Source organism: Notolepis coatsorum (assembly GCF_963971535.1).
Source record: "Notolepis coatsorum genome assembly, chromosome: 5".
In the NCBI taxonomy this organism is placed as follows: Eukaryota; Metazoa; Chordata; class Actinopteri; order Aulopiformes; family Paralepididae; genus Notolepis; species Notolepis coatsorum.
Window position 1 is genome coordinate 198,434,300 of NC_140169.1, and position 27,641 is coordinate 198,461,940.

General features: G+C 47.3%; 1 protein-coding gene across 1 annotated transcript in view; it reads right to left on the reverse strand.

The window, feature by feature from the left end:
* The window catches only part of myo16 (myosin XVI), a gene marked incomplete at both ends in the record, with an annotated part of 362,367 nt that overhangs the window by 96,175 nt on the left and 238,551 nt on the right, over window positions 1-27,641 (reverse strand). The window contains 2 exons of the mRNA XM_084314410.1: window positions 5,223-5,298; window positions 22,170-22,295. Of these exons, the coding sequence (XP_084170536.1) occupies window positions 5,223-5,298; window positions 22,170-22,295 (202 nt within the window). The remainder of the gene's footprint in view (window positions 1-5,222; window positions 5,299-22,169; window positions 22,296-27,641) is intronic.

Genomic DNA, 27,641 nt, shown 5'->3' on the forward strand with positions numbered 1-27,641 from the left:
AAGAGAAAAATCTCATGAGCCACGTGATGAGATGGAATGATGAGGGTTAACACTTTCACTACCACATGACAGAAGGTTAACCCTTTCACTGCGACAATACAGAATGGTAACCCTTTCACTACCACACTACATACGGTTAACCCTTTCACTGCGACAATACAGAAGGTTAACCCTTCCACTGCCACATGCCAAATGGTTAACCCTTTCACTACCACACTACATAATGTTAACCCTTCCACTACCACACTACAGACGGTTAACCCTTTCACTACCACACTACAGGCGGTTAACCCTTTCACTACCACACTACAGAAGGTTAACCCTTTCACTGTACACACATGACTGTGTGGCCAGGTTCAGGTCCAACTCCATAGTGAAGTTTGCGGATGACACGGTGGTGGTGGGGCTGATCTCTAGCAACGTCGAGAAGGCCTACCGGGAGGAGGTTGATGAACTGGCACGCTGGTGCCGGGATAACAGCCTACTCCTGAACATTGGTAAAACCAAAGAGCTGATCGTGGATTTTAGGAGAATACAGCAGGGGATAAGGTTAACCCTTTCACTACCACACTATATACGGTTAAGGGATGTCCGATATTATCGGCCGATATTGGCCTAAAAATGTGATATCGGAAAATATCGGTATCGGTTTTCAAATTTCTTTTTTCTTTTTTTTTTTACATTTATTTAACCTTTATTTACCCAGGCAAGCAAGTAAGAACAAATTATTATTTTATTTTATTTATTGTCAAAGTATGGATAATGTTGTGTTAATTACACAACAAGAGATATGTAATGTTAATTACCTGAAATTATTCAGTTTTTTGGGTGGGAATTCCCTGCATATATCGGCATCGGTTGATATCGGTATCAGAAATTAAGAGTTGGACAATATCGGTATATCGGTATCGGTAAAAAAGCCAATATCGAGCATCCCTACGGTTAACCCTTTCACTGCGACAACACAGAAGGATAACCCTTCCACTACCACACTACAGAAGGTTAACCCTTTCACTACCACATTACAGACGGTTAACCCTTCCACTACCACACTATAGACGGTTAACCCTTTCACTGCAACAATACAGAAGGATAACCATTCCACTACCACACTACAGAAGGTTAACCCTTTCACTACCACATTACAGACAGTTAACCCTTCCACTACCACACTACAGAAGGTTAACCCTTTCACTACCACACTACAGACGGTTAACTCAATGGAGGACAAACCCGAGATAAGTCGGGTTAACTCGCCAGCGGTTGGGCGCCATACCCGAGATTCCTCGGGTTTTGGTAGTTTATTCCTTTATTCGATATTTGTATTCATTATTCATCCAGGGACCTTGGTGTTACCATAGGGAATGAGTCTGAGATCGCCAAAGTGCAATACCGGCCGCATCCAGCTAGACGGCGGTATCGAGCACCCTTTGTAACCTTGTATCTTGGCCTGTGTAACGGCCAAATGTCTCCGGTCTCACTTTTCCTTGTCGGCCGAGTGGAGCGGTTCTCCCGGTTCCATTGAAGCGCGTCAAATATCCCTGATCCATATGTTGTGGTGGGTTATGCCGTGGACCAAATGGACATTGGATGTACCAGATGGCGATCAAACAATTGGAATATTATTTTTCGAATACTCCCGATCACAGGTAAGGACTATCTGACGTCAATTTTAGCTTGATCCTGTAATGCTTTTATACCGATCGGGCTGATAAGCGTTTTTAGTGTTCAATACAAATGCCGTTACTGACAGTCAAATAATCAGAAACGACCCCCCCCCCCCCTTTCATGCATTCATGATGGAACATAATACCTATTACATACAGTTGATTTGGAAATAGTAGCGTGTCCAGGCAAGAAACGACAACATCTATAGTAGAATTGACGTATAAGGCTATAACTCAGCATTTCATGAATTACCCTAGACCGCTCTAAAACCATACTTATATTCACCACGGTATGACACGGAAACGTATGGATGGAAAAATTTATTATTTTTCACATATTGAACGATAGATAGGTGATGTCAAATGGGCCATAGTATTGTATCCATAGCTATAATATAGAATATAGTCAGGGGTGTAAAAAGTACCCAGAAATTATACTTAAGTGAAAGTATGGGTACCGTCTCAAAATCTGACTCAAGTAAAAGTCAAAGTATCTGGCTAAAAACACACTTGAGTAAAAGTCAAAAAGTCCTACTTTTAAATGTACTTAAGTACTAAAAAGTAAAAGTAAACATTTTTTTGAAAGGGATAGACCAGGGGTCTCAAATTCATTCCATCGTCGGCCAAGTTTTCATTTTAACTATACATTGCACCAAGTGAGTTAGTTGAAGAGGTGAGCCAATTAGTGAAATCATCAGCTGGTGTTTAGGCAAGGCTGGAATGAAACCAAGCATACACGCTGCCCACAATGGAATGTGTTCTGTGATAGACAATGCGGAAGACAGACAGAAGACAGAATACTGGAGTACCCTGAATAATATCACAATATTAACCACAGCATAATGCGGATCTGACTGTCTATTCTTCTGATAGCAGGTGTTTAATCAAAGATCCCTGCTTTCTAGTGTTGCACAAGGACCAATCAGCATGGGTATGGGCGGGTTCATTTTCCATTGATGGGGATTTGATTGGCAGTTTACCTGCGGTCTCAGGATTAATAACGTTAACGTTAGTTCAGCCAGATAAACAATTAAAATATACTAATTAAATGGTTGGACCTGTGAGATTTGTACTTTGTACTTTGTAGGTCTGCATTTTAAATGTAAGGAGTAAAAAGTATGTATTTTTTCTCTGAAATGTAATGGAGTAAAAGTACAAAGTATACAAACCTAATAATACTCGAGTAAAGTACAAATCCCCCAAAACAGTACTTAAGTATTGTAACGAAGTACAATTACTCAAGTACTTTACACCCCTGAATATAGTTATAGCTCTACAAACAAGGTGACGCACTCCTATGTTTTAAAACGTGGCCTTGCTATGACGGGCTCCGTCTAATAGCTGGCGCTGAATGAGTTAAGACTGAGATGGAATGGAATCGTCATAAGGTCCCTGCAGGTTCTCTCGTACTGTACCTGGGTCATCTATTTGCTGTGTGAAAAGTATTGATTAAAAAATACAATGAAAGGGCAAAGCTGTTAGCTCCCGGTCACACTGTAAGGTGTTTAGTTCTGAGGTCCACTCATCCCTCTCTGCCTCTGGACGAGCCCCGCGCTGAGGCCGAGCGCGAACCCCCCACTGTGGATCGATCCAACTGAGGCCGAGCGTGATCCCCCCACTGTGGATCGATCCAACTGTACTTAAAGAGACTGGGCGGGGGAGGGTTAAGACCCCCTATAGTCTGTAATGAGGTCTAACGGGACACAAGGGAGGGGAACGGCCTTAATCTCTCTCTCTCTCTCTCTCTCTCTCTCTCTCTCTCTCTCTCTCTCTCTCTCTCTCTCTCTCTCTCTCTCTCTCTCTCTCTCTCTCTCTCTCTCTCTCTCTCTCTCTCTCTCTCTCTATCACACTCCTTCTCCCTATCCCTATGTCTCAAATTGAAGGGGGGTGCCTCTAAGTGAAAAAGAGGGGGATTGTCTCCTGTCTCTAGACAAGCGGGTCGCGACCCAAAGTGGGGTTGTGGGTAGGTGACAGTGGGGTTACTTGCATTGGCAAGTAAAACAAAAAAAATTATAATATATATATAAAAAGAAAATTATTAATTTATTTATAAAATAAATCCACGGGAGGATTCCTATGTTCTCACTCCTTTTTCGTGGGTCCTGTTTGCTGAGTTGTCCGTCGGCAGTGTTCTGTGGTGTGAGGCATCGGCATCGCTCTCTATGCTTCCACGGGAGGATGCCTATGTTCTCACTCCTTTTTCATGGACCCGTTTGCTGTGTTGCCCGTCGGCAAGTGTTCTGGTGAGTCTGAACAGGACCTGACTCAGAACTTTCATTTCATTCATGGACTCTAGAAGATTCACCTGTGTATTTTGAGTTCTCCCTTAAAGGGACAGTGCCGCTTTTTTGTTGTGAATAAATTATGCCCTTGTTTTGGCTAACTCTGATTACCTGTCTGTGTCGTGCAATTGGGGTCGCATTATAATCCCTAACACTTTTATTTTGATATTCCTTAATTCCACCTTAGATGCCAGAAAAATGTCAATGTCTAAATAAAATGGGGTCATGGTATAAAAAAGTTTGAGAACCCCTGGTCTAGGCAGTGTGTCCCAGGCCTCCTGGACACCTGGATGGATGCAGGCACCAGCAACAATACCTCACACACCACAAGGGAGAGGCTGGAATGAGCAGCCAAACTCCATCCCTACCTCAGTGTCAGATTTTTATAATTATATTATTCTACCCATAATGCTATTATTCTACCTTTGCAGTACCAATAATGCTATTATTCTACCTTTGTAGTACCCATAATGCTATTATTCTACCTTTGCAGTACCAATAATACTATTATTCTACCTTTGTAGTACCCATACTGCTATTATTCTACATTTGTAGTACTCATAATGCTATTATTCTACCTTTGTAGTACCCATAATGCTATTATTCTACCTTTGTAGTACCCATAATGCTATTATTCTACCTTTGTAGTACCGATAATGCTATTATTCTACCTTTGTAGTACCCATAATGCTAGTATTCTACCTTTGTAGTACCCATAATGCTATTATTCTACATTTCCAGTACCCATAAAATGCTATTATTCTACCTTTCCAGTACCCATAATGCTATTATTCTACATTCCCAGTACCCATAATCCCATAATTAACGTTATCCTTCATTAATTGATGAGTTTCCCCCTCACAAGGTAACAGTACACAGATTCACAGGTATATACACACACCAGCCAGTGGTTATGAATGAGCTTTACTTCTGTGTGTGTGTGTGTGTGTGTGTGTGTGTGTGTGTGTGTGTGTGTGTGTGTGTGTGTGTGTGTGTGTGTGTGTGTGTGTGTGTGTGTGTGTGTGTGTGTGTGTGTGTGTGTGTGTGTGTGTGTGTGTGTGTGTGTGCGCGTGCGTGCGTGCGTGCGTGTGTGTGTGTGATGGTTTCCCATACCATGTGATTATCAGTGCAGTTGAAAAAAAAGAGAAAGACAAAGCTTAGCGGGGCAAATGAAAATCCATTTATCTGTGCATCGTTACCGCATGGCATGGTGCGTGTGTGTGTGTGCGTGCATGCGAGCTTGTGTGTGCATGGTGCAACATGTTTTCTTTACCTGAGGGCTTGTCTTGATTGTAGTTGAGGAGCGTAGGGTTGGCTCTGTGCTTCAGCAGCTGACTAACGATGCTCGTCTGTGGGAAGAGGTGGCAGAAACACACACCCTCAGAACACTCATATCTAGGTCACTACAGCAGGGTTGTACCAAGACAATCATTCACAAGCCCTCGATCACTACAGAGGACACTGCACTGTATTACAAAACCCTTGCAATAACAAACATAGTGGACAGACACAACATATAAATATGATGATGGAATTCATTCAAGTCCTCTCCACCCTCGGGTCTTTGCCACCGGCACGGTCCATCGTGATATTGGAGATGGATCGAGCAATAGACTGTTACTGTAGCTGTCAAAGCTCCATCACAAATGCAGTTATGTGAATAGAAAGGGATTCCACTCAGTCAATGTTGCGATGCGCATTTGCCTGATACATGTTGTTGATGCATGCCGGGAGGAAAGGCATGCTGCATGTTTTCAATTCATTAAATAAAACGGATACTTTTTGCAAGGGTTTACTGACTGCTACACACCTTCCAGAAACACCTCTGATGTCCCTTAGAGAACGTTCTGATGTCCCCTAGAGAACGTTCTGATGTCCCCTAGAGAACGTTCTGATGTCCCCTAGAGAACGTTCTGATGTCCCCAAGAGAACGTTCTGATTCAGATTCAGATTACTTTATTCACCATATTGTTTGTACAAATGGAACGTGATTCAACATTTACAGTGCATGCTTTTCTTCACAATTAAGAACAACACAACAATAAATAAATAATTATAAAGGGCAAAACAGGACATAACAGTGAGACAACAATAAGACTGTAAAGTGCAGTGGTTGAGGACATGGATACAGTGCAGCACAAAGTCCAGGGCCCTCATTCATCAACGTGTCTTACGCACAGATATGTGCTTAACCTGTGCGTACGACCATTTCTAAGCAGAGTGTGGGATTCATCAATTTCAACTTGAACTTGACTTCGTACTTATATTTACGCACAGCTCGGACCATGCGTACCTGGCGCCCGTTGGTAGAATATATTATTACAACAAGGAAATGAGCTTCTGTGCATTAGTTTCAACACTGGCATGTTCTGTATGAACCGTAATTCATTATAGTTCATTGTAAAATAGCAACAGTAGTGTAATTATGGTCAAAACCCTATAAATAGCATTTGGAATAATAGATATTTCTCTCAGAATGAATGCAGCATGGTTTATATAGCGTTATCGGAATATACGGGGTGTACTGACTGACTGCGCTCCGCGTAGCTCAACTCGTTATTATTTTGCGCACAGACCGCAGAAACACGGGAACGTTTTGATTATATTTAAAAGGCTTTACGTTAAACGAAACAAGTGGAATTTCGAAGCTGTAAGCAGAATACAAGTCATATGAAGACCCACGATATAGTGTTCTTCCCCCTGTTTACTGTATAAGAAAGAATAAAAAACGCATTGCAATGACACCAGGGTGTATGTGTATTACAAAACCCTTGCAATAACAAACATAGTGGACAGACACAACATATAAATATGATGATGGAATTCATTCAAGTCCTCTCCACCCTCGGGTCTTTGCCACCGGCACGGTCCATCGTGATATTGGAGATGGATCGAGCAATAGACTGTTACTGTAGCTGTCAAAGCTCCATCACAAATGCAGTTATGTGAATAGAAAGGGATTCCACTCAGTCAATGTTGCGATGCGCATTTGCCTGATACATGTTGTTGATGCATGCCGGGAGGAAAGGCATGCTGCATGTTTTCAATTCATTAAATAAAACGGATACTTTTTGCAAGGGTTTACTGACTGTCATACAAATAATCAACCAACTACATACTGTAACTTTTCAGTGCACGTTCTTATTTACATTGTGACAACAGCCTTGTGAGTTCCCGCACACAGACATGATGGAATTCAAGTTCATGTTTGTATCTCACATATAGGCAGGCTACACATGATATTCATTGTTCTTGTATATGCTCTCGTATTATTGTTTATAATAGGCTACCCAATACTGACATCAAAATAGATTGTATGCCTCTAGAAATCATCAGCAGCAGGTAGAAAATGTACGGAAAATCCGTCGCGATTTGGAATAAAATTGAGGAGAACTTTAATCCCTGGGTATTAATCAAACAAAACGGAAAAAGGCAGTCATATTCCAGCACGGTCTTTATTAGTGTTTGCGCTGCCCATGCAGCAATGGTTAATAGATATCATATCCGACATCACCGTACGTGTACACGTCTGTCAGCCTGTCTCATAACACGCTTCCCTCGGTTTAGTCCATTCTTCCACATTTCATGGGGGTGGTCCATTACCGTATATGGTTAATCGGGGCGGTTCTGGTATGCAAATACGTGAAAGTGTGCACGAGCCTCGGCGCAGGGCCAAGGTGATATTTATCATGACAGGTGTGCGTAGAACATGCGTACGCACGTGTGGTAAATCCCGTTTTTTTTGTGCGTGCACTGATTCTAAATTCTGTGCTTACGTGTGGAAATAGAACATTTTCTACGCCACGTTGATGAATGAGGGCCCAGGAGTCCAGCCCTATAGCAGCTCTGATGTCCCTTAGAGAACGTTGTCTCCTCTCTTAACTCAGCAGTCAACACATTTTACTGGAAAGGCAAAAGACCCCAGATGAAAATAACCACACTACAAAAAAACAACCAGTATGGCGGACTAGACGCACCAACTTTTTACTTCCTCTAACACCAGCTTCAGTACAACAAACAACTGCAACTCTGCCTGGCTTTTGTTATTGAACAGACAATCTGCAAATACCTCGCTATTCAACGCATCACTTTCATACATAAATCAATCCAAACGTACGGTACAACTGCTTTAAATTTAACTCAGTAAATACAACCCTCACTGCCTGGTGGAAAGCTAACAAATTACTCAACCTAAAACGATCCCTTGCAATCCCACCCCCCATCTGGCTTAATCCTATAGGTTTAAAATAACAAGCCCATGAACTTCCCTGCATGGAGGAGTAACCAGCCTGAGTCATCTGTTCAGTGGTAGCTCTGTCATGACCTTCGACCTTCTCAAACTAACATACAACCTGCCAGTACATACAGTTGAAAGAGATCATTAAAAAGAAATGTGACATCCGTAACTTCCAAAAACCTCACTCTGCTGAAAAAGATGAGAAAAAGAAAAGTATATAAAAGAAAAGACACCAGTGGTTCTAAAAACTAATCTTTTTAATAGAGCTTTTTGTTGATTTTTATCTAGTTTTAGCTCCACACATTTTGTGTTCTTTTACCAGTTTTAGCCCTTCTTATTTTATGTTTTTTTCCTACTCTTTTACTCTTTTAGTTCTAGTGTTCTTTTTTACTCCTTACTAGTTGTAGTCTTTCTTATTTTACATTATCTTTTTTTACTATCTTGCTAGCTTTTTTTTTGATCTACTTATTATTATTATTATTATTATTATTATTATTATTATTATTATTATTATTATTATTATTATTATTATTATTATTATTATTATTATTATTTATTATTATTATTATTATTATTATTATTATTATTATTATTATTATTATTATTATTATTATTATTATTTATTATTATTATTATTATTATTATTATTATTAGGTGTGGCATCAGTAGGAAGAGGATGGGTCTGTGAGGGCTGTTATGCAGGACAGCAGGGGGTCCTTCTATAGTAGTCCCCTGTGACGTGAGGGAAAATCCCCTGTAGACTCCTCTCCTCATTATCGCCCCTTCTGCAGCGCTGCCCCCCCCCCCCCCCCCCCTCTATCTCTCTATATGTCGCTCTCTCTCTTTCTCTCTCTATATATGTCGCTCTCTCTCTCTCTTTCTCTCTCTCTTTCTCTCTCTATATATGTCGCTCTCTCTCTCTCTTTCTATCTCTCTTTCTCTCTCTATATATGTCGCTCTCTCTCTCTCTCTCTCTCTCTCTCTATCCCTCTCTCTCTCTGTCTCTCTCTGTCTCTATCTCTATCTCTCTCACTCTCTCTCTCTCTCTAGCTCTCTCTCTCACTGGGGTGGTGTCTCGCGATGTGAGGCGTGATGTGCCGTTTGTGTGATCTGCTGCGGCTGACAGGTGTGTGTGTGTGTGTGTGTGTGTGTGTGTGTGTGTGTGTGTGTGTGTGTGTGCGTGCGTGCCTGCGTGTGTGTGAGTTGAGTAAAGACAGTGTTCTCCCTGGCAGCTCAGTGAGCTGTGAGAGACGATAATATGGCCCTGAGGCGATCTCAACACCTCAACAAATACGAGGTCACATTCACAAGTCCAGGTCAAGTGAAGTCAATCTTCGATTTAGTTATTTTTTTTTATAAATAGCACCTGATGTGGAATAATTTGGACATATTATTCATGGAGGCGAACGACAAGAGTCTTTGATCGAGAAGAGAGTTGACTGACAGAAGGACGCAACACAGAGAGACCTGGGTTACAGCGACAGAGCTCTAGCCCAGATCTCTATGGAATTGCGAGCTAACACAGTATTTATACATGACAGTACAGTAGATACAAATAAGTGGAACATTGGCGTACATGTTATGAGTTATAGATATGATGTACAGAATATAAGAGATATGAATAATGACATAGGGATATGACTGGGAATGACGTAGAGATATGAGTGAAGGCTATGTGATTGTGATTGTGCATGTGTACATGCATGTGCGTGCGTGTGCGTGCGTGCGTGCGTGCGTGCGCACGCGTGTGTGTGTGTGTGTGTGTGAGAGTGAGAGAGAGAAAGGGCGGAGAAGGAGCTCACAAATCACAAATGAGATGAATATGACTTTATGTATTACCTCCTATTCATCCGAAATCAATCTCCTCTCCCTGAGAGGAGCCATTAAAGTAACTAATCTAAAATGCTATCATGACGATGCCAGTTCTCTAAGCGTGCCTGATCGATAGGCCCAAAGAAAGACCAGTTTATCAGCTGGCAAGAGAGACTTTGGGCGGACCCTCTGGGGGTTAATCCTATCAATCATTTCCACATTATTTCAACAGCTGTCATTAAAGGTATCCAACGGACTTTCTTGTAATAATAACAATAATAATACACTATATTTGTATAGCACCTTTCATACAGAAACTGCAGCTCAAAGTGCTTCACAACTGAAAAAAGACAGGCATAAAATGAGCACATAAAGTGCAGAATAAAATCAGTTTTTCACATTACGATCTAACATCCCAACAGGCCACCTTGTTTATGGTTTGATTCAGTTTTAAATAGACAATAATAAAAAGAGTAAGATAAAATAGACAGAGTAATGTCTACTAAATAGTGCAATAGTGCAGTGCAATAAAACAGTTAATTTGTTTATATTCAGATTTCCAGACAAATAGTCAAGAGTTTTCTGTCGTCGTTGTTTTTCTACTTGATATAACATATATGTATATGTAGTATATCCCATCTGTGTTAAGCTTCACTTTTGATTCTGGCAAAGTTGTAATGAGTCTACTGTGCTCTACAGAGCTAATTTATAATACTACTAATAATACACTTTATTTGTATAGCACCTTTCATACAAGAATTGCAGCTCAAAGTGCTGGCTGGCTGACTCCACATGTATTGGAGGAGACATGTGATAGTATCTATCAACCCTCCCTAGACCGGCAAGTGGGGGAAAAATGCGCGCAACGACCAGGAAGGGAATTGGCATAGCGACTAAATTGGGATGGGAGAAAAAACAGAAAAAGGGGGATAAAAAGTAGATTAAAAAAAAACTACATTGTAGGGATGAGTTACAATTTTCGTATTTTCGAATAGTAATTTTAGTCGAAAAATATATATATAATAAAAAAAATGTATATATATATAATTTTTTAAGTGAAGCAAACCATTCTTATTTAATTCATTTTTATATTTAGAGGCAGCCTAATTTGCATAGCCTAATTGATCTAAAAGATGCACATGCTACTGTTTCTGTTTGTTTATTAAAACCGGTTGATAGGCCAATGCAATGCCGTTATTATAGGCTACGATGGTGAATGGTGTCATTTTGGTTTATTGTCGGTCAGCTGAGCCGATCAACGTTCTGAAGGATTATCTGAAGTGCCTATTTATGTGCAATACCCTTTGATTTTAATGATCCATTCTATTGAAAAGAATAACTGAATTTAACTTAAACTGAACATTTTAACTGAATTTAAACTGAAACCGAAAATAAGAATTTTTCGAATATTCGGTCTTAACCCTTTATCTGCCGGAGCTTATTCTCATCCTTGTAGCCTCTCTGCCAGCACTGTAAGTCTATGGAGATGTTCACCTTCTTTGCAGGGCTATAACTTTTTAAATTGTATTGCTAAATTGACATTACTATGGCCCATTCAACATCAATTATCTATCATTCAGGATGTAGGAACGTTTTACTTTTTCATTCACACATTCATACAAAAATACGGTCTAGAGTATAAATATGTGTTTATCGTTTTCTGCAGTATTTCATAGAACGTGAGTTATAGGCATAAATGCATATATTAGATCATCAAATGCAGTTTGATACCGATTGACGCCAGATAAAAAATGTCAACTGTACATGGTCCTTGTGAGGTTTTTGTCCTTTGCTCACTTACTCGCTCTGTTCCTTTAAGCCTACTCGCTCTTTTCCATTTGTTTTCTGTTAATCATTTCATTCCCCTATTTACACGCTTCTTCCCAGAGACGTCGTTGATTGGTTCTCCCCCGTCCACACGCTTTTCAATCACATCCCTCAGCTGTCACTGCTTGTCAATTAAGCATTCCCGTATTATTTATACCCCGTTTCCCCATTCAAGTTTTGTTGGATCGTTTTGATATTTCTGTTGCATTCGCCGTTCCTGCTGCCTGCTGTTGTTTCCCTGTGCTTTGCCTCCAGGATATTCAAGAAGCATTCCTCTTGGACACCCTTTCCCCGAGGCGACGCGCTCGCTCCATTCTGTTCCAACGCTCTTTACGCACAATGCCTGGGTGAGTTTTTTATGACTGTCTTTGATCCAATTCCGTTTTTCGTGTGTTTATATAACACTGAAGATTTCCAGCCACTCACCCAGCGTTTAGCCTTTTTTGGATTGTTTCATTGGGATAATATTTTGGCCTAACATCTCCCACTCCCACATACACACCGAAGATATTATCACATTGGATTTGTATTTTGGGACTTCGCTCACAGTGTTTATTTTGCACCGAAGATATCTATCACTTGGGATTGTGTTTGGAACGTTACTCACAGTGTGTATTTACACCGAAGATTCAGTCACTTGGATAACTCTGTTTTCGGGTACAAGTCACCTCTCCTGTTCACCTGCTCTGTTCCACCTGCACTCTGAGTTAACTCGCTCCCTCTCTCTCTCTCGGTCCCGCAACCACCTCGGAGATTCTGCCGAGAGAAGTCTGCAGAGTGGCTCTGACGTCAGCGTCTGCTTCCCCTGACTACCATCCCGGGAGAAGCTGCAGAGCAGCAACATTCATCCTTGCTTGTATTCCAGTCTTTGTTTGAACTCTTCCCAGTCTGTGCTGTTTATTTAGTCTTAATAAACAAGCCCTTGTTTTTGGCAACTCTGAATCCTACTCTCTTGTGTCGTTGCGTTTGGGGTCGGTGTCAAACCATAACATTACGATCCAACCAAAATGACGACCCCAGCCGACACAGAGAGGGTCAGAACCGCACTTGCTATTCAAGTCGAGTTGACCAAGGATCACAGCCACCAACTAGAGAGGGCTGCGGCTGCGGTGCAGGATCTCAGGGAACAGGTCCTGCCTATTCAAGGGTCACTGGCCGCTCTGGCGGGACAACAATCTGGTATTCTCGTTCAGCTTCACTCGCTGAGCGACACCGTTAATGCTTTACTTCCCTCACATCCTTCAGGAGCATTCCCCGCAGCCCCAGCAGATCCCGCACCTCGGGAACCCCGTCTCTCCGTCCCACGGCTGTTCGACGGCAATCCCGAGGAGTGTGCCACATTCATCATGCAATGTGAGTTGGTTTTCCGTCATCAACCAAGCCGTTTTACTGCTAGAGGGTCCCAAGTGGCCTATATGACGAACTTGCTTTCAGGCCATGCTGCCCAGTGGGTCACTTCCTCCTGGGCAATGGATGCAGATTTTGTTTTCTCCTATCCAGACTTCGTGGCGGAACTCCGCAGAGTGTTCCACCATCCAGCCCGAGGTCTGGACCCTGGAGCCCGGTTGGGGACCTTCCGACAGGGGAGCGGCAGGGTAATTGACTACGTCCTGGAGTTTTGACTGGCGGCGGTGGAGAGTGGATGGAACTACCCTGCACTTCGCCTAACGTTCTTGAGGGGGCTCAGTGACGCAGTCCGGGACCAGCTCGCTACCCGGGAGGTGCCCGACTCCCTCGAGGACCTGTTTAGCCTCGTCATCTGCATCGACGGACGCCTCCAGGAGAGAAGGCGCGAGAGGACCCGACTGTTACCTCCTGAGGTACCCCGGATTCCCCGGACGCATGACGTCACTCCTGGACGCCCTGTCCTCAACACAACTGGTGGTAGCGGGCCCTCCCGTTCGGTTCGCGAGGAGGAACCCATGCAGCTGGGACGCTCTCATCTGAGCCAGGCGGAGCGTGAGGCAAGGCTCAGGTCCGGTCTCTGTCTCTACTGCGGAAGGGAGGGACACCGAATCGCCGACTGCCCCACCCGGCCAAAAGATCAGGCTCGCCGAGACCCCGGGAAATCCTGGTGAGCCGTTTTTCCCATTCCCAGAGCCGCGCACCACCTGACCATCTGATGAGCGTCACCCTGGCCTGGGGGGACCAACGAGCCACGGTGGAGGCCCTCATCGACTCTGGGGCAGACGAGAATTTCCTCGACTTCGAGTTTGCTACCCGAGCCAACATTCCACTTGAGGACCTTGTGAGGCCCTTGGAGATCTTTTCGTTGGACCAACACCGCCTGGCCGACATCTCTCAACGCACCGGCCCAGTCGTGCTGACCATCGCTGGGAACCACGTCGAGAGAATCCAGTTCCTCATCACCCAATCCCCCCTTGTCCCGGTGGTCCTGGGTAGGCCCTGGCTCGCGCTGCACGAGCCCCACATCGCCTGGTCCTCCAGTACCATCAAGGGCTGGAGCTCCTCCTGTCACGCCCTGTGTCTGCAGGCGGCGTCCTGTCCCCCGCCCCGGAGGCCCGCTGGTGAGTCGCCTCCGGACCTCTCGTCCATACCTCCCGAGTACCACAACCTCTTGGAGGTTTTCAGTAAATCCAGGGCTCAGGCCCTTCCACCTCACCGCCCCTATGACTGCGCCATCGACCTCCGCCAAGGGGCTCCCCTTCCCGGCAGCCGCCTCTACAGTCTGACCGTTCCGGAGAAGAAGGCGATGGATCTCTACATCTCTGAGTCATTGGAAACAGGACTCATTCGGCCTTCCTCCTCCCCGGTGGCGGCCGGTTTCTTCTTTGTAGGTAAGAAGGATGGGGACCTGCGACCCTGCATCGACTATCGCCAGCTCAACGAGATCACCATCAAGAACAAGTACCCTCTACCTCTCATGAACTCCACCTTCGAGCCACTGACCCAGGCCTCCGTCTTCACCAAGCTGGACCTCCGGAGTGCCTACCATCTTGTCCGTATCCGTGAGGGCGATGAATGGAAGACCGCCTTCAAGACCCCCAGGGGCCACTACGAGTACCTAGTGATGCCGTTCGGCCTCACCAACGCCCCGGCGGTATTCCAGGCACTCATGAACGACGTCCTTCGTGACATGCTGGAGGTGTTCGTGGTGGTGTACCTGGACGACATCCTCATCTTCTCCAGGACCCTCGAGGAACACATCCAGCATGTCCGCCGTGTGCTGGAGCGCCTCCTCCACAATCGGCTCTTCGTCAAGGCGGAGAAGTGCCGTTTCCACTCCGACTCCGTCGACTACCTGGGCTTCATCGTTGAGAAGGGCTTGACCCGAGCGGATCCTCGCAAGATCCAAGCTGTGGAGGATTGGCCTGAACCCACCACTCGGAAGGAGTTAGAGTTTCATCGGGTTCGCCAACTTCTACCGAAGGTTCATCCGGAACTACAGTCAAGTGGCAGAGCCACTTACCAAGCTGACCTCCCCCGCTCTGCCGTTCGACTGGTCCCAGCGGCATGTGCTGCGTTCCGCTCCCTCAAGAAGAGGTTCACTTCCGCCCCTATCCTGCTCCACCCTGACCCCAAGAGACAGTTCATTGTGGAGGTGGACGCCTCGGATACAGGACTGGGCGCTGTCCTATCCCAACGTTCTCTTTCGGACCAGAAGGTACATCCTTGCGCCTTCTACTCGCGTCGTTTCCTCCCTGCCGAGAGGAACTACGACACCGGCAATCGGGAGCTGCTGGCGGTCGTGGCTGCGTTGGAGGAGTGGCGTCATTGGCTAGAGGGGGCCGAGGAGCCTTTTATCATCTGGACGGACCACAAGAACCTGACGTTCATCCGCGCTTCCAGGCGCCTCAACGGTCGGCAGGCGAGATGGGCCAGTTTCCTCAGTCGGTTCGACTTCTCGCTGACCTTCCGCCCCGGTTCCCGCAACACGAAGGCCGACTCCCTGTCCCGGTTACACTCCAAGGGGGCTCCACCCTCTGAGGACCCTACTCCCATCCTCCCGGAGGCCCGAGTGGTTGGAGCCATCACCTTGGGCATCGAGGGTGTGGTTAGACGTGCCCTACGCTTCTAGCGTGCTCCAAGCAACGTTCCGATTCATCGTCTCTTCGTCCACGACTCTGTCCGGTCCCGGGTGCTGCTTTGGGGCCATACCAGCCGGTTCGCCTGCCACCCTGGCGTCCATCGCACGTTCTCCTTCCAGGCTCGTAGTTTCTGGTGGCCCACCATGCGGAACGACGTCAAGGAGTTCGTATTGGCCTGCGCGGTCTGTGCCCGCAGCAAGGCCTCACACCAGGCACCCTCCGGGCTCTTACAGCCACTTCCCGTTCCAAGCCGTCCCTGGTCACATGTGGCACTAGACTTCGTCACAGGTCTTCCCTCCTCCCAGGGGAACACTTGCCTTCTGACCGTGGTGGATCGATTCAGCAAGGGGGTTCACCTCGTGGCCCTTTCCAAGCTTCCCTCGGAGGCCGAGACGGCGGACCTCCTGACTCACCACGTGTTCCGCCTTCATGGGTTTCCCCAGGACATCGTCTCTGACCGGGGGCCCCAGTTCACCTCCCAGGTATGGCGGGCCTTTTGCAAGGGATTGGGGGCGACGGTCAGTCTTTCCTCTGGTTATCATCCCCAGACTAACGGACAGACGGAGAGGATGAACCAGAGCGTGGAGTCTGCTCTTCGGTGTGTGGCAGCCGAGAGACCGGCATCCTGGAGCCGTTTCCTTCCCTGGGTTGAATACTCCATCAATTCAATGGTCAGTTCCGCCACCGGCCTCTCACCATTTGAGGTTTCCCTGGGCTACCAACCCCCTCTTTTCCCCGCACAGGAGGCGGAAGTGGCAGTTCCCTCCGTGCAGGACCACCTCGACCGCTGCCGACGAGTTTGGGAGATCACCAGGACCGCGCTGCTCCGGACATCTGAGCGCGCCTGTCGTGGTGCCGACCGGCACCGGGTTCCTGCGCCGACTTACCTCCCTGGGCAGAGGGTGTGGCTCTCCGCAAAGGACCTCCAGCTTCGGTCCTCGGCCAAGAAGCTCAACCCCCGTTTCGTCGGAACTTTCGAGGTCCTGAAGGTACTCAGTCCGGCGGCCCTGCGCCTGAAACTTCCTGCGTCCATGCACATTCACCCTGTGTTCCATGTCTCCCGGGTTAAGCCCGTCTCCCTCAGTCCCCTTATGCCTCCAGCTCCTGATCCTCCGCCTCCCGTGTTGGTGGATGGTCACCCCCAGTGGCGGGTCCGCCGGTTGATGGGCGTTCGTCGGCGGGGCCGGGGGTTCCAATACCTGGTGGACTGGGAGGGTTACGGCCCTGAGGAGCGTAGCTGGGTCTCCCGGCAGCTCATCGTGGATCCCGGCTTGATCACTGACTTCCATCGTGCCCATCCTGACGAGCCGGGTCGGCCTGGTCGCCGGGTGGCTCCCGTGGAGGGGGGGGTACTGTGAGGTTTTTGTCCTTTGCTCACTTACTCGCTCTGTTCCTTTAAGCCTACTCGCTCTTTTCCATTTGTTTTCTGTTAATCATTTCATTCCCCTATTCACACGCTTCTTCCCAGAGACGTCGTTGATTGGTTCTCCCCCGTCCACACGCTTTTCAATCACATCCCTCAGCTGTCACTGCTTGTCAATTAAGCATTCCCGTATTATTTATACCCCGTTTCCCCATTCAAGTTTTGTTGGATCGTTTTGATATTTCTGTTGCATTCGCCGTTCCTGCTGCCTGCTGTTGTTTCCCTGTGCTTTGCCTCCAGGATATTCAAGAAGCATTCCTCTTGGACACCCTTTCCCCGAGGCGACGCGCTCGCTCCATTCTGTTCCAACGCTCTTTACGCACAACGCCTGGGTGAGTTTTTTATGACTGTCTTTGATCCAATTCCGTTTTTCGTGTGTTTATATAACACTGAAGATTTCCAGCTTTTTATCAGACAGTCACTCACCCAGCGTTTAGCCTTTTTTGGATTGTTTCATTGGGATAATATTTTGGCCTAACATCTCCCACTGTGTGTTTACACACCGAAGATATTATTACATTGGATTTGTATTTTGGGACTTCGCTCACAGTGTTTATTTTGCACCGAAGATATCTATCACTTGGGATTGTGTTTGGAACGTTACTCACAGTGTGTATTTACACCGAAGATTCAGTCACTTGGATAACTCTGTTTTCGGGTACAAGTCACCTCTCCTGTTCACCTGCTCTGTTCCACCTGCACTCTGAGTTAACTCGCTCCCTCTCTCTCTCTCGGTCCCGCAACCACCTCGGAGATTCTGCCGAGAGAAGTCTGCAGAGCGGCTCTGACGTCAGCGTCTGCTTCCCCTGACTACCATCCCGGGAGAAGCTGCAGAGCAGCAACATTCATCCTTGCTTGTATTCCAGTCTTTGTTAGAACTCTTCCCAGTCTGTGCTGTTTATTTAGTCTTAATAAACAAGCCCTTGTTTTTGGCAACTCTGAATCCTACTCTCTTGTGTCGTTGCGTTTGGGGTCGGTGTCAAACCATAACAGTCCTAAACGTTATGACTGATCATGCGCGGGTGACCGGAGGGGGGGGGGGGTCGTTTATAATTCCGTGGCCGACGTTAAATCATTCATGTCGTATGGGTGATATATAGATCAGAGCAGTTTGTATCGAAAATGGTAAACAAACAGGCTGAAACTCACCCTAGTCTCCTCGTAGCGTTGGGTGATGAGCGGGGAGCAAAAAGATCGCTATTATGGGATGATGATCTAGGTGAACCATTTCCGGGTTGTATATTACTAATACACGTCCAATCATGTTGTTTATTGAGTTATGGCAACGGATCGATATGCACGTGTGTGGATGGAGTCCCGCGAGCGATAGCGAGTGGCCGGACGGAATAGGGAGACACACCAGCGTCACAATGATCAACATCCGGTTGCAACTCGCCGATCGGCCTCCAGGTGGCGGTATTGAAGCGTTGGAGAGTTGAGCGGAGATCTACAGCACCCGTCAAGGATCCATGGGTAAAATATGAATACCATGACAGAAATTTGAAATATTGATCTCAAAGACGCTGTAAATGTGAGGATTCGCCTGTTCCCTGGACCTTTAATTCCCTGTCTCCTCACCTCACCAGCCCCCACCCTTGCAATGATTTACTCTCCTCTACTCTTCACCAGCCCCCACCCTTGGACTTTCTTGTTCCTCTACCTTCACACACCTGTTGGGAGTTTGCAATCTGCTCGGGAGGAGTACTTAGGTTGCAGACTCCCCTCCAGTCCTGGTCGGGTCGTTCTTGTTACTACAATCTACTGCCGCGTCTCCGGCGTGAGACGTCGTGCCACCCCGGTACATCACCACCTGTCGCCGTTTGCCTGGAGTGGGACGCCGTCTACGCTCTCTAATTCTCTACGGGAGGTTTCCCAGTGTTCCCACTCCAGACATCAAGCCGGCGCGCATCGCTTCCTTTTTCCACGGGAGGATGCGTCTCTTCGCCCCGGTCCCCTGGGACCCCTGTGTTCTGCGCTTCCCGTCTGCAGCATCCGAGGAAGATCTCCGTGCCAGGCCTCCGCCGTCGGGCCCCTGGTCCCCGTGCCAGGCCTCCGCCGTCGGGCCCCTGTTCCCGTGCCAGGCCTCCGCCGTCGGGCCCCTGTTCCCGTGCCAGGCCTCCGCCGTCGGGCCCCTGGTCCCCGTGCCAGGCCTCCGCTGTCGGGCCCCTGTTCCCGTGCCAGGCCTCCGCCGTCGGGCCCCTGTTCCCGTGCCAGGCCTCCGCCGTCGGAACCCTTTCCTCATCCCTGTAAGCAGCTCTGGCCCTCGCCCTGTCCAAGGCCTTACCCTGTTCTCTGTCCCTGTCTCCAGCCCGCCTCTCCGGGCCTCTGTCCCTGTTCCCCCTCTCCAGTGCCCCTGGTCCTGGTCCTTGACATTTAGCCCTGGCCCTGTCCCTTAGCCTTAGTCCCTTAGCCTGTTTGCCTCTTAAAGGCACAGTGCCGCATTTTCCATATTCTTTGACTCTAGTGTTTTTTGTGTTCTCCCTTAAAGGGACTGTGCCGCTTTTTGTTTTGTAAGAAATAAATGCCCTGTTTTGGCTTACTCTCATACCTGTCTTGTGTTGTGCGATTGGGGTCGGTTACAAACCATAACAGTACGACCCGACCAGTCGACGACCCCAGCCAGCACAGACAGTGTATGTGAGTTAGCCCCTGTTAGTTCCCTCTAGTTCCCTCTAACCCACTCTAGCTCCCTCTAGCTCTCTCTAGTTCCCCTGTTAGTTCCCCTGTTGACTCCCCTGTTAGCTCCCCTGTTAGCCTCGTTAGGTCCCCTGTTAGCTACCCTGTTCCCCACAGCTAGGACTGTCCTTCCAGCTAGCTTGTTCTCCTTTGCTAGTCCAGCCCTGTCTGCTAGCCTAGCTCCGGCAGCTAGCGCAGCCTCTATGCTAATGTAGCAGTACAGCTAGCATAGGCCCTGTAGCTAGCAATGCTCTGGCAGCTACCATGTCCCTCTGCTAGCCCCACTTTAGGTGTAGCTTCCCCTGCTAGCATGGCCCAGTTTTTTTTGTTTGTTGCTTTGTCATGTCCCCTGCCCCGCTGTCTGATTTTTTCGGTCGCCCGGTGGCTCCCATGGAGGGGGAGGTACTGTGAGGGCCTGTTCCCTGGACCTTTAATTCCCTGTCTCCTCACCTCACCAGCCCCCACCCTTGCAATGATTTACTCTCCTCTACTCTTCACCAGCCCCCACCCTTGGACTTTCTTGTTCCTCTACCTTCACACACCTGTTGGGAGTTTGCAATCTGCTCGGGAGGAGTACTTAGGTTGCAGACTCCCCTCCAGTCCTGGTCGGGTTGTTCCTGTTACTACAATCTACTGCCGCGTCTCCGGCGTGAGACGTCGTGCTACCCCGGTACATCACCACCTGTCGCCGTTTGCCTGGAGTGGGATGCCGTCTATGCTCTCTAATTCTCTACGGGAGGTTTCCCAGTGTTCCCACTCCAGACGTCAAGCCGGCGCGCATCGCTTCCTATTTCCACGGGAGGATGCGTCTCTTCGCCCCGGTCCCCTGGGACCCCTGTGTTCTGCGCTGCCCGTCTTCAGCATCCGAGGAGGATCTCCGTGCCAGGCCTGGAGTGGTGTTCCCACTCCAGACGTCAAGCCGGCGTGCATCGCTTCCTATTTCCACGGGAGGATGCGTCTCTTCGCCCCGGTCCCCTGGGACCCCTGTGTTCTGCGCTGCCCGTCTGCAGCATCCGAGGAAGATCTCCGTGCCAGGCCTCTGCCGTCGGGCCCCTGGTCCCCGTGCCAGGCCTCCGCCGTCGGGCCCCTGTTCCCGTGCCAGGCCTCTGCCGTCGGGCCCCTGTTCCCGTGCCAGGCCTCCGCCGTCGGGCCCCTGTTCCTGTGCCAGGCCTCCGCCGTCGGAACCCTTTCCTCATCCCTGTAAGCAGCTCTGGCCCTCGCCCTGTCCAAGGCCTTACCCTGTTCTCTGTCCCTGTCTCCAGCCCGCCTCTCCGGGCCTCTGTCCCTGTTCCCCCTCTCCAGTGCCCCTGGTCCTGGTCCTTGACATTTAGCCCTGGCCCTGTCCCTTAGCCTTAGTCCCTTAGCCTGTTCGCCTCTTAAAGGCACAGTGCCGCATTTTCCATATTCTTTGACTCTAGTGTTTTTTGTGTTCTCCCTTAAAGGGACTGTGCCGCTTTTTGTTTTGTAATAAATAAATGCCCTGTTTTGGCTTACTCTCATACCTGTCTTGTGTTGTGCGATTGGGGTCGGTTACAAACCATAACAGTAAAACGTCATTGGCAGATTACGCATGGCGAGGAATGACATGGTAACACGTCATTGGCGAGAAAAGGGTTAACTCATTGACTGCCATGATGTTTTCCCATCTTTACTCCCTGGCGCCAGTGTTATTGACCATTTTCACGATGTTTGCGGACCCATCGTATATTCTATATTATAGCTATGGAGACAATAGTATGGCTCATTTGACAGACAGATGGCTGTGTACTGCTTCACTTTGAAGGGGAGGGGATTCCTGCAGCCAGAGGGAGAGACACCTTAGAGACCCAGTTCAAAAGGTAGGCGATACTGCCACCTGTCGGGATTCGATCGTCATTGCAAGTTTAACATAGGCAGCGGTGCTAGGGAGACACAGGCATGTCCGCGCAAGTGTTTAGAATGGGAAAATCGAAAAAAAGAAAAAAGGATCAAAACCCGAGAAATCTCGGGTTTGGCGCTCAACGGTTGGATTCGAAACACGAGAAATCTCGGGTTTGGCGCAGAAAGAGTTAAGAACAGTAGACTATTCGAAAATGATTTTGGTCAGTCATGCACATCCCTACTACATTGGATACCGTTAAATGTTGCCCTGGATAGGGGTTTAGTCAGGGCTACTGCAGAAAGTGATGTGGACCGTCAGAGTGTTGCGTGTCCTACCTGTCCATATTTGGCAGCCAGGTGGAGGGGGGTCCAGGAGCTGGTGTCGGCGGGCTGAGGGTCGGCCCCCCCCTCCAACAGAACACACACCACCTCCCTGTAGCCACTGGCACACGCTATGTGGAGCTGGGAGGAGGGGGGGGGGGAGAGAGAGAGAGAGAGAGAGAGAGAGAGAGAGAGAGAGAGAGAGAGAGAGAGAGAGAGAGAGAGAGAGAGAGAGAGAGAGAGAGAGAGAGAGAGAGAGAGGGGGGATCAGTTAATCAGTAACTATACTTTTGAAGACTTTCAATTAATTTCCTCACCTTACCCAATACCACTAAACAATGCTCACACACACACATTGTGGCGACAGTGGCTTGGGAGGTGGAGCAGTAATCCGGAGGTTCCCGGTTCGATTCCCGCTCCTCCCGGGCAGCGTGTTGAAGTGTCCTTGAGCAAGACACTTAACCCCTAACTGATCCCGATGAGCAGGTTGGCACTTTACATGGTACTACTGCTACTACTACTACTACTACTACTACTACTACTAATACTACTACTACTACTACTACTACTACTACTACTACTACTACTACTACTACTACTACTACTACTACTACTACTACTACTACTGCTGCTGCTGCTGCTACTACTACTACTACTACTACTACTACTGCTGCTGCTGCTACTACTACTACTACTACTACTACTACTACTACTACTACTACTACTACTACTACTACTACCAGGGCCGCCTGGGAGAAATGCGAGGCCCTGTGCGAGATTTAAACGCAAGCCCCCCCCCCCTAAAAGGTAAAAAAATATATATATATATAATTTTTTTTTCATTTTTTTCTTTTCATACAGTCAACATATTCTTAAATAATAGCGCTGCCCGAGGCTGGGCATGATACAGTGAACATATAGCAAGAGAGAAAGTGAGAGAGAGCTCCCGTTCTACAGTCAATATACAGTGTTATCACTGCACAGACCCGGCAATGTCCCTGACCCTCCACCAGAGCAAGGCCAGAGAGAGAGAGAGAGAGAGAGAGAGAGACACACATTGGAAAGAAACAACCCAAAACCAGAGCAAATTGAAATGCTATTTGGCCCTAAACAGAGAGTACACAGTGGCAGAATACCTGAGCACTGTGACTGAAGATCCTTGACTAGGTACAGACTCAGCGAGCACAGCCTAGCCATCGAGAAAGGCCGCCATAGGCAGACCTGGCTCCCAAGCGAAGACAGACCCACTGCACACAAGATGAGGTGGAAACCGAGCTCCACTTCTTAACAACCTGCCCACTATACCAAGACATACTTCCCACAAATTGCAAACACCCAAAGAGACTTTGAAAACATCGACAATAACTCAAAACTCCCATACCTACTGAGAGAAATACAAGAATGTGAAATAAAGCCCATTTGAATTGAAGAGATAGATAGATAGAGCATGTCTGTGTGTTAGAAAGAGAGAGAGATAGAGAGAGAGCATGTCTGTTTGTGTGTGTGTGTTAGAGAGAGAGAGAAATATAGAGAGAGAGAGCATGTCATTTTGTGTGTTAGAGAGAGATATAGAGCATGTCTGTGTGTTAGAAAGAGAGAGAGAGAGAGCATACGTTTGTGTGTTAGAGAGAGAGAGCATGTCTGTGTGTGTGTGTTAGAGAGAGAGCATGTATGAGAGAGATAAGCAAAGATGAGCCCCTAAAGGATATTCAACTTTTAATGGAAGAACAAAACAGAAGGAAAAGATAACTTCACAAAGGCAACATGAATATACATAGATCCAAAAGGACAAAGATCAACACTTAAATCCAAAGAGAAGAGGGTCTATACCAGAGAAAACAAAGTAGCAAGGAGCCAACGGCCGACATCAGCTAAATAGGCTAACTGCAAATAGAGTAGCCAGGTACTGACACCAGGTACACACCGTTAGCTACAACAGCTAGCCGGCCCGTTTGGCTCAATATAACGTTAGCTACGTTAGCTAGCCGGCCCGCTTTGGCTCAATATAACATTAGCTACAACAGCTAGCCGGCCCGCTTGGCTCAATATAACATTAGCTACAACAGCTAGCCGGCCCATTTGGCTCAATATAACGTTAGCTACGATAGCTAGCCGGCCCGCTTGGCTCAATATAACATTAGCTACAACAGCTAGCCGGCCCGTTTGGCTCAATATAACGTTAGCTACGTTAGCTAGCCGGCCCGCATTGGCTCAATATAACATTAGCTACAACAGCTAGCCGGCCCGTTTGGCTCAATATAACGTTAGCTACGTTAGCTAGCCGGCCCGCTTGGCTCAACATAACGTTAGCCAACATAACGTTAGCCTTAGCCACGATAGCTAGCCGGCCCGAGAGAGAGAGAGAGAGAGAGATATATCCACGGCGGGAATAGAATAGAGTGCATTAAAAACTCACCAAACGTCCAAGAGGATGGAGACAACCGCGTGGAGTTGACGAAGTTCATCTGCCGAACAACCGTCCTCTTCATCTTGGCATAACAATGCTGCACGCGCTCTCTCTAGGTTAGCTAACGCTAGTTAGCCTTTAGCTAAGCTAGCTACTAGCCGACATGGCTATCCCGACTGAACCACGCGTTAGCACTCGATATTATAACGTAGCTAAAGCTAACTAGCTGTCCCTGCCTTTAGCTAAGCCGACATGGCTAGCCTGACTGAACTGTCTAACATGCAACACCTTTCATCTTCAGTCCGTCTGCCGAACGACCGTCCTCTTCGTCTTGGCTGGCATAAGCATAACCTCCAATGCTGCACGCGCGAAATAGTCAAATGCAGCTGACGCACGCCGGCCGACTGTACACATCCCTTCGTTGAAACCAATAGTATGTCTGCTGCAGAGCCCCAGAGCTCCAATAGTGAGTATGTCTGCTGCAGAGCCGCAGAGCCAGGAACAAGTCAGACACATTCTACAAACGTGTCTAATGTGAAATATATAAGCATATAAGCAAAACTAGATTTTAGGTCTGTGATGAAAAAGGGCCTTGCGGGAAGGGTCGGCCTCGCAAAAAAAAATTTAAAATAATAAAAAAAAATAATAAAAATAATAAATAAAAAAAAAAATATTTAATTTTTTTTTTTTTTTGTGCGAGGCCCCCCTTCCCGCGAGGCCCTGTGTGACCGCACTGACCCCCTGAGGCGGCCCTGACTACTACTACTACTACTACTACTAATCATACTAATACTACAGTACTACTACTACTCCTAATCCTACTACTACTACTACTACTACTACTACTACTACTACTACTACTACTACTACTACTACTACTACTACTACTACTCCTAATCATACTACTACTACTCCTCCTAATCATACTACTACTACAGTACTATTACTCCTACTCCTACTCCTACTCCTACTCCTACTACTACTACTACTACTACTACTACTACTACTACTACTACTACTACTACTCCCTTTTTTCTTTCTTTTTTTAATCTTTTTCCCCCTCCTTTTTCCTCCGATTTTCTCCCATCCCAATGTTAGTCGTTATGCCAATTCCCAATCCCCTTCCTGGTCGCTGCGCACTTACCCCCCACAGTCGGTCTGGGAGAGTGGAGGCTATCACATGCTTCCTCCGACACACGTCTAGCCAATCAACCGCTTCTTTTCACCTGGCAGCGCGGACTCTCACTGAGGGGTGTAACGTGTGGAAGGATCACACTACCCCCCTTAGATCCTATCCGCGCTGAGCAGGCGCCCCGACCGAACTGTAGGAGTCGCTGTTACAACGACCCGGACCCACCCCGCCAGCTTTCCCACCCTTTAATACAGCCAATTGTATTAGTGTGAACGGCCAGCCAAGCTGGTGACAACGCCGGAGCTGTTAGCTGGATTCAAACAGGCGAATCCAGCGTATCCGGTGTTGGTGACGAACGCAATCTCCGCTACGCCACCTGACCGCCCGACTACTACTACTCCTAATCATACTACTACTACTACTACTCCTAATCATACTACTACTACTACTACTACTACTACTACTACTACTACTACTACTACTACTACTACTACTACTACTACTACTACTACTACTACTACTACTACTACTGTTACAAAGGGTCAGATTAAACCGAATATATATATTTATTGCTTGAGATCTCTTGTATAATATTTGTATATCGTTTGATATACCTTGTATATTCTTTGTATATATACACGGAATATCCCTTTACCTGGGTACAAACCAGACCATAATATTCGTTCTCCTATTGGACAGCGACCCCTAGGCGCCAACTACCATACCCCCAATGGCAAATTCAAAGGCAACGCCAAGGCATGTCTCAACATGTCCAGGTTTGCGCAGTAATACGAGACAGAACTGAGGTTGGCACTAGATAATTCACCTTACGTATAAATACGGCGCAGGTGGATACAGCAGCACTTAGCACTAAACCGTTGATGCCTTCACCACGAGACAACGTGCCGTGAAGTGGGCAACTTTGCCTCTGAATAGAGCCTTGAGAACCGCATGCGAATATATTGCTAAAGTGTCAGAGTTTAATGCAGTACCGTTGAGTTCGACTTATTCTAATGTGAAGTAATAGTCTATCATTTATAGTGTATAGTGCGGCTACTGTTCTTCAGTGACCAGCATTACCACCGGTTCGTCGTGTATATAGCTAGTGCACTTATCCAGGCTGGGCGGCCTAAACTCGTGCCCCCACCGAGGAGTCCTAGACGAGAACCGTTGGATATGTACACCGGAGAACCTCTCCGGCGACTGCAGAACCTTTTCTGGTTGGATTATATTGCTTTGGTACCGTGACTGCTGGAGCAGAGAACCGTCTACCCCACTATCGTGTGGGATCTACCCCCTGTGAGGAGCATCCCTCGAGCCCGCCTCTAGGAGGAGGCTGGCTAGCTTTCATCCATGCTGTCGGGCATACTGGATTATAGCTGTTGCTTTGTCTACCGATCAAGGGAGTACTGCACTGGTTCCTGTATCTGGAACCTCGTTATTCCTCGTTGACCCAGATTTTGCACCCGAACATTCCTCTACCCTGCCGGCCTTACACCCGGAGGGAACCCCCCAGTGTCTCCAGCTGGTACTAGTGTGCCTTATGTAATTGCTATGCTACAGGTGGCGTCAGTTTAGACCCATCTTACTATTCTCATTGACTTACGCTCTTGACCTACTTTACGTATGTTCTTCGCCTTACAAGCGCGAGTATAATTCTCAATCTGTAACCTAACGTTGCTTGCTCTGATAATAATAAATACCCTCTAAATAGAACTTTATGTGTCATTGCTGTATTCTTGTGTGGGTGTTCACCATATATATTCATGTACTGTATGGCCAGTAATTAAAGTACATAACTAAGTAGTGGTTTAATAATACCATACTCTCAATACAGTCAGGGAATTGTACCCCTCAGTTACAATTGGTCCTTCGAGCCGGAGGGTATCAGTGTAATATCTAATATAATATTGATATTAACCATGGCCAGCGGTGAACACTCCCCAAG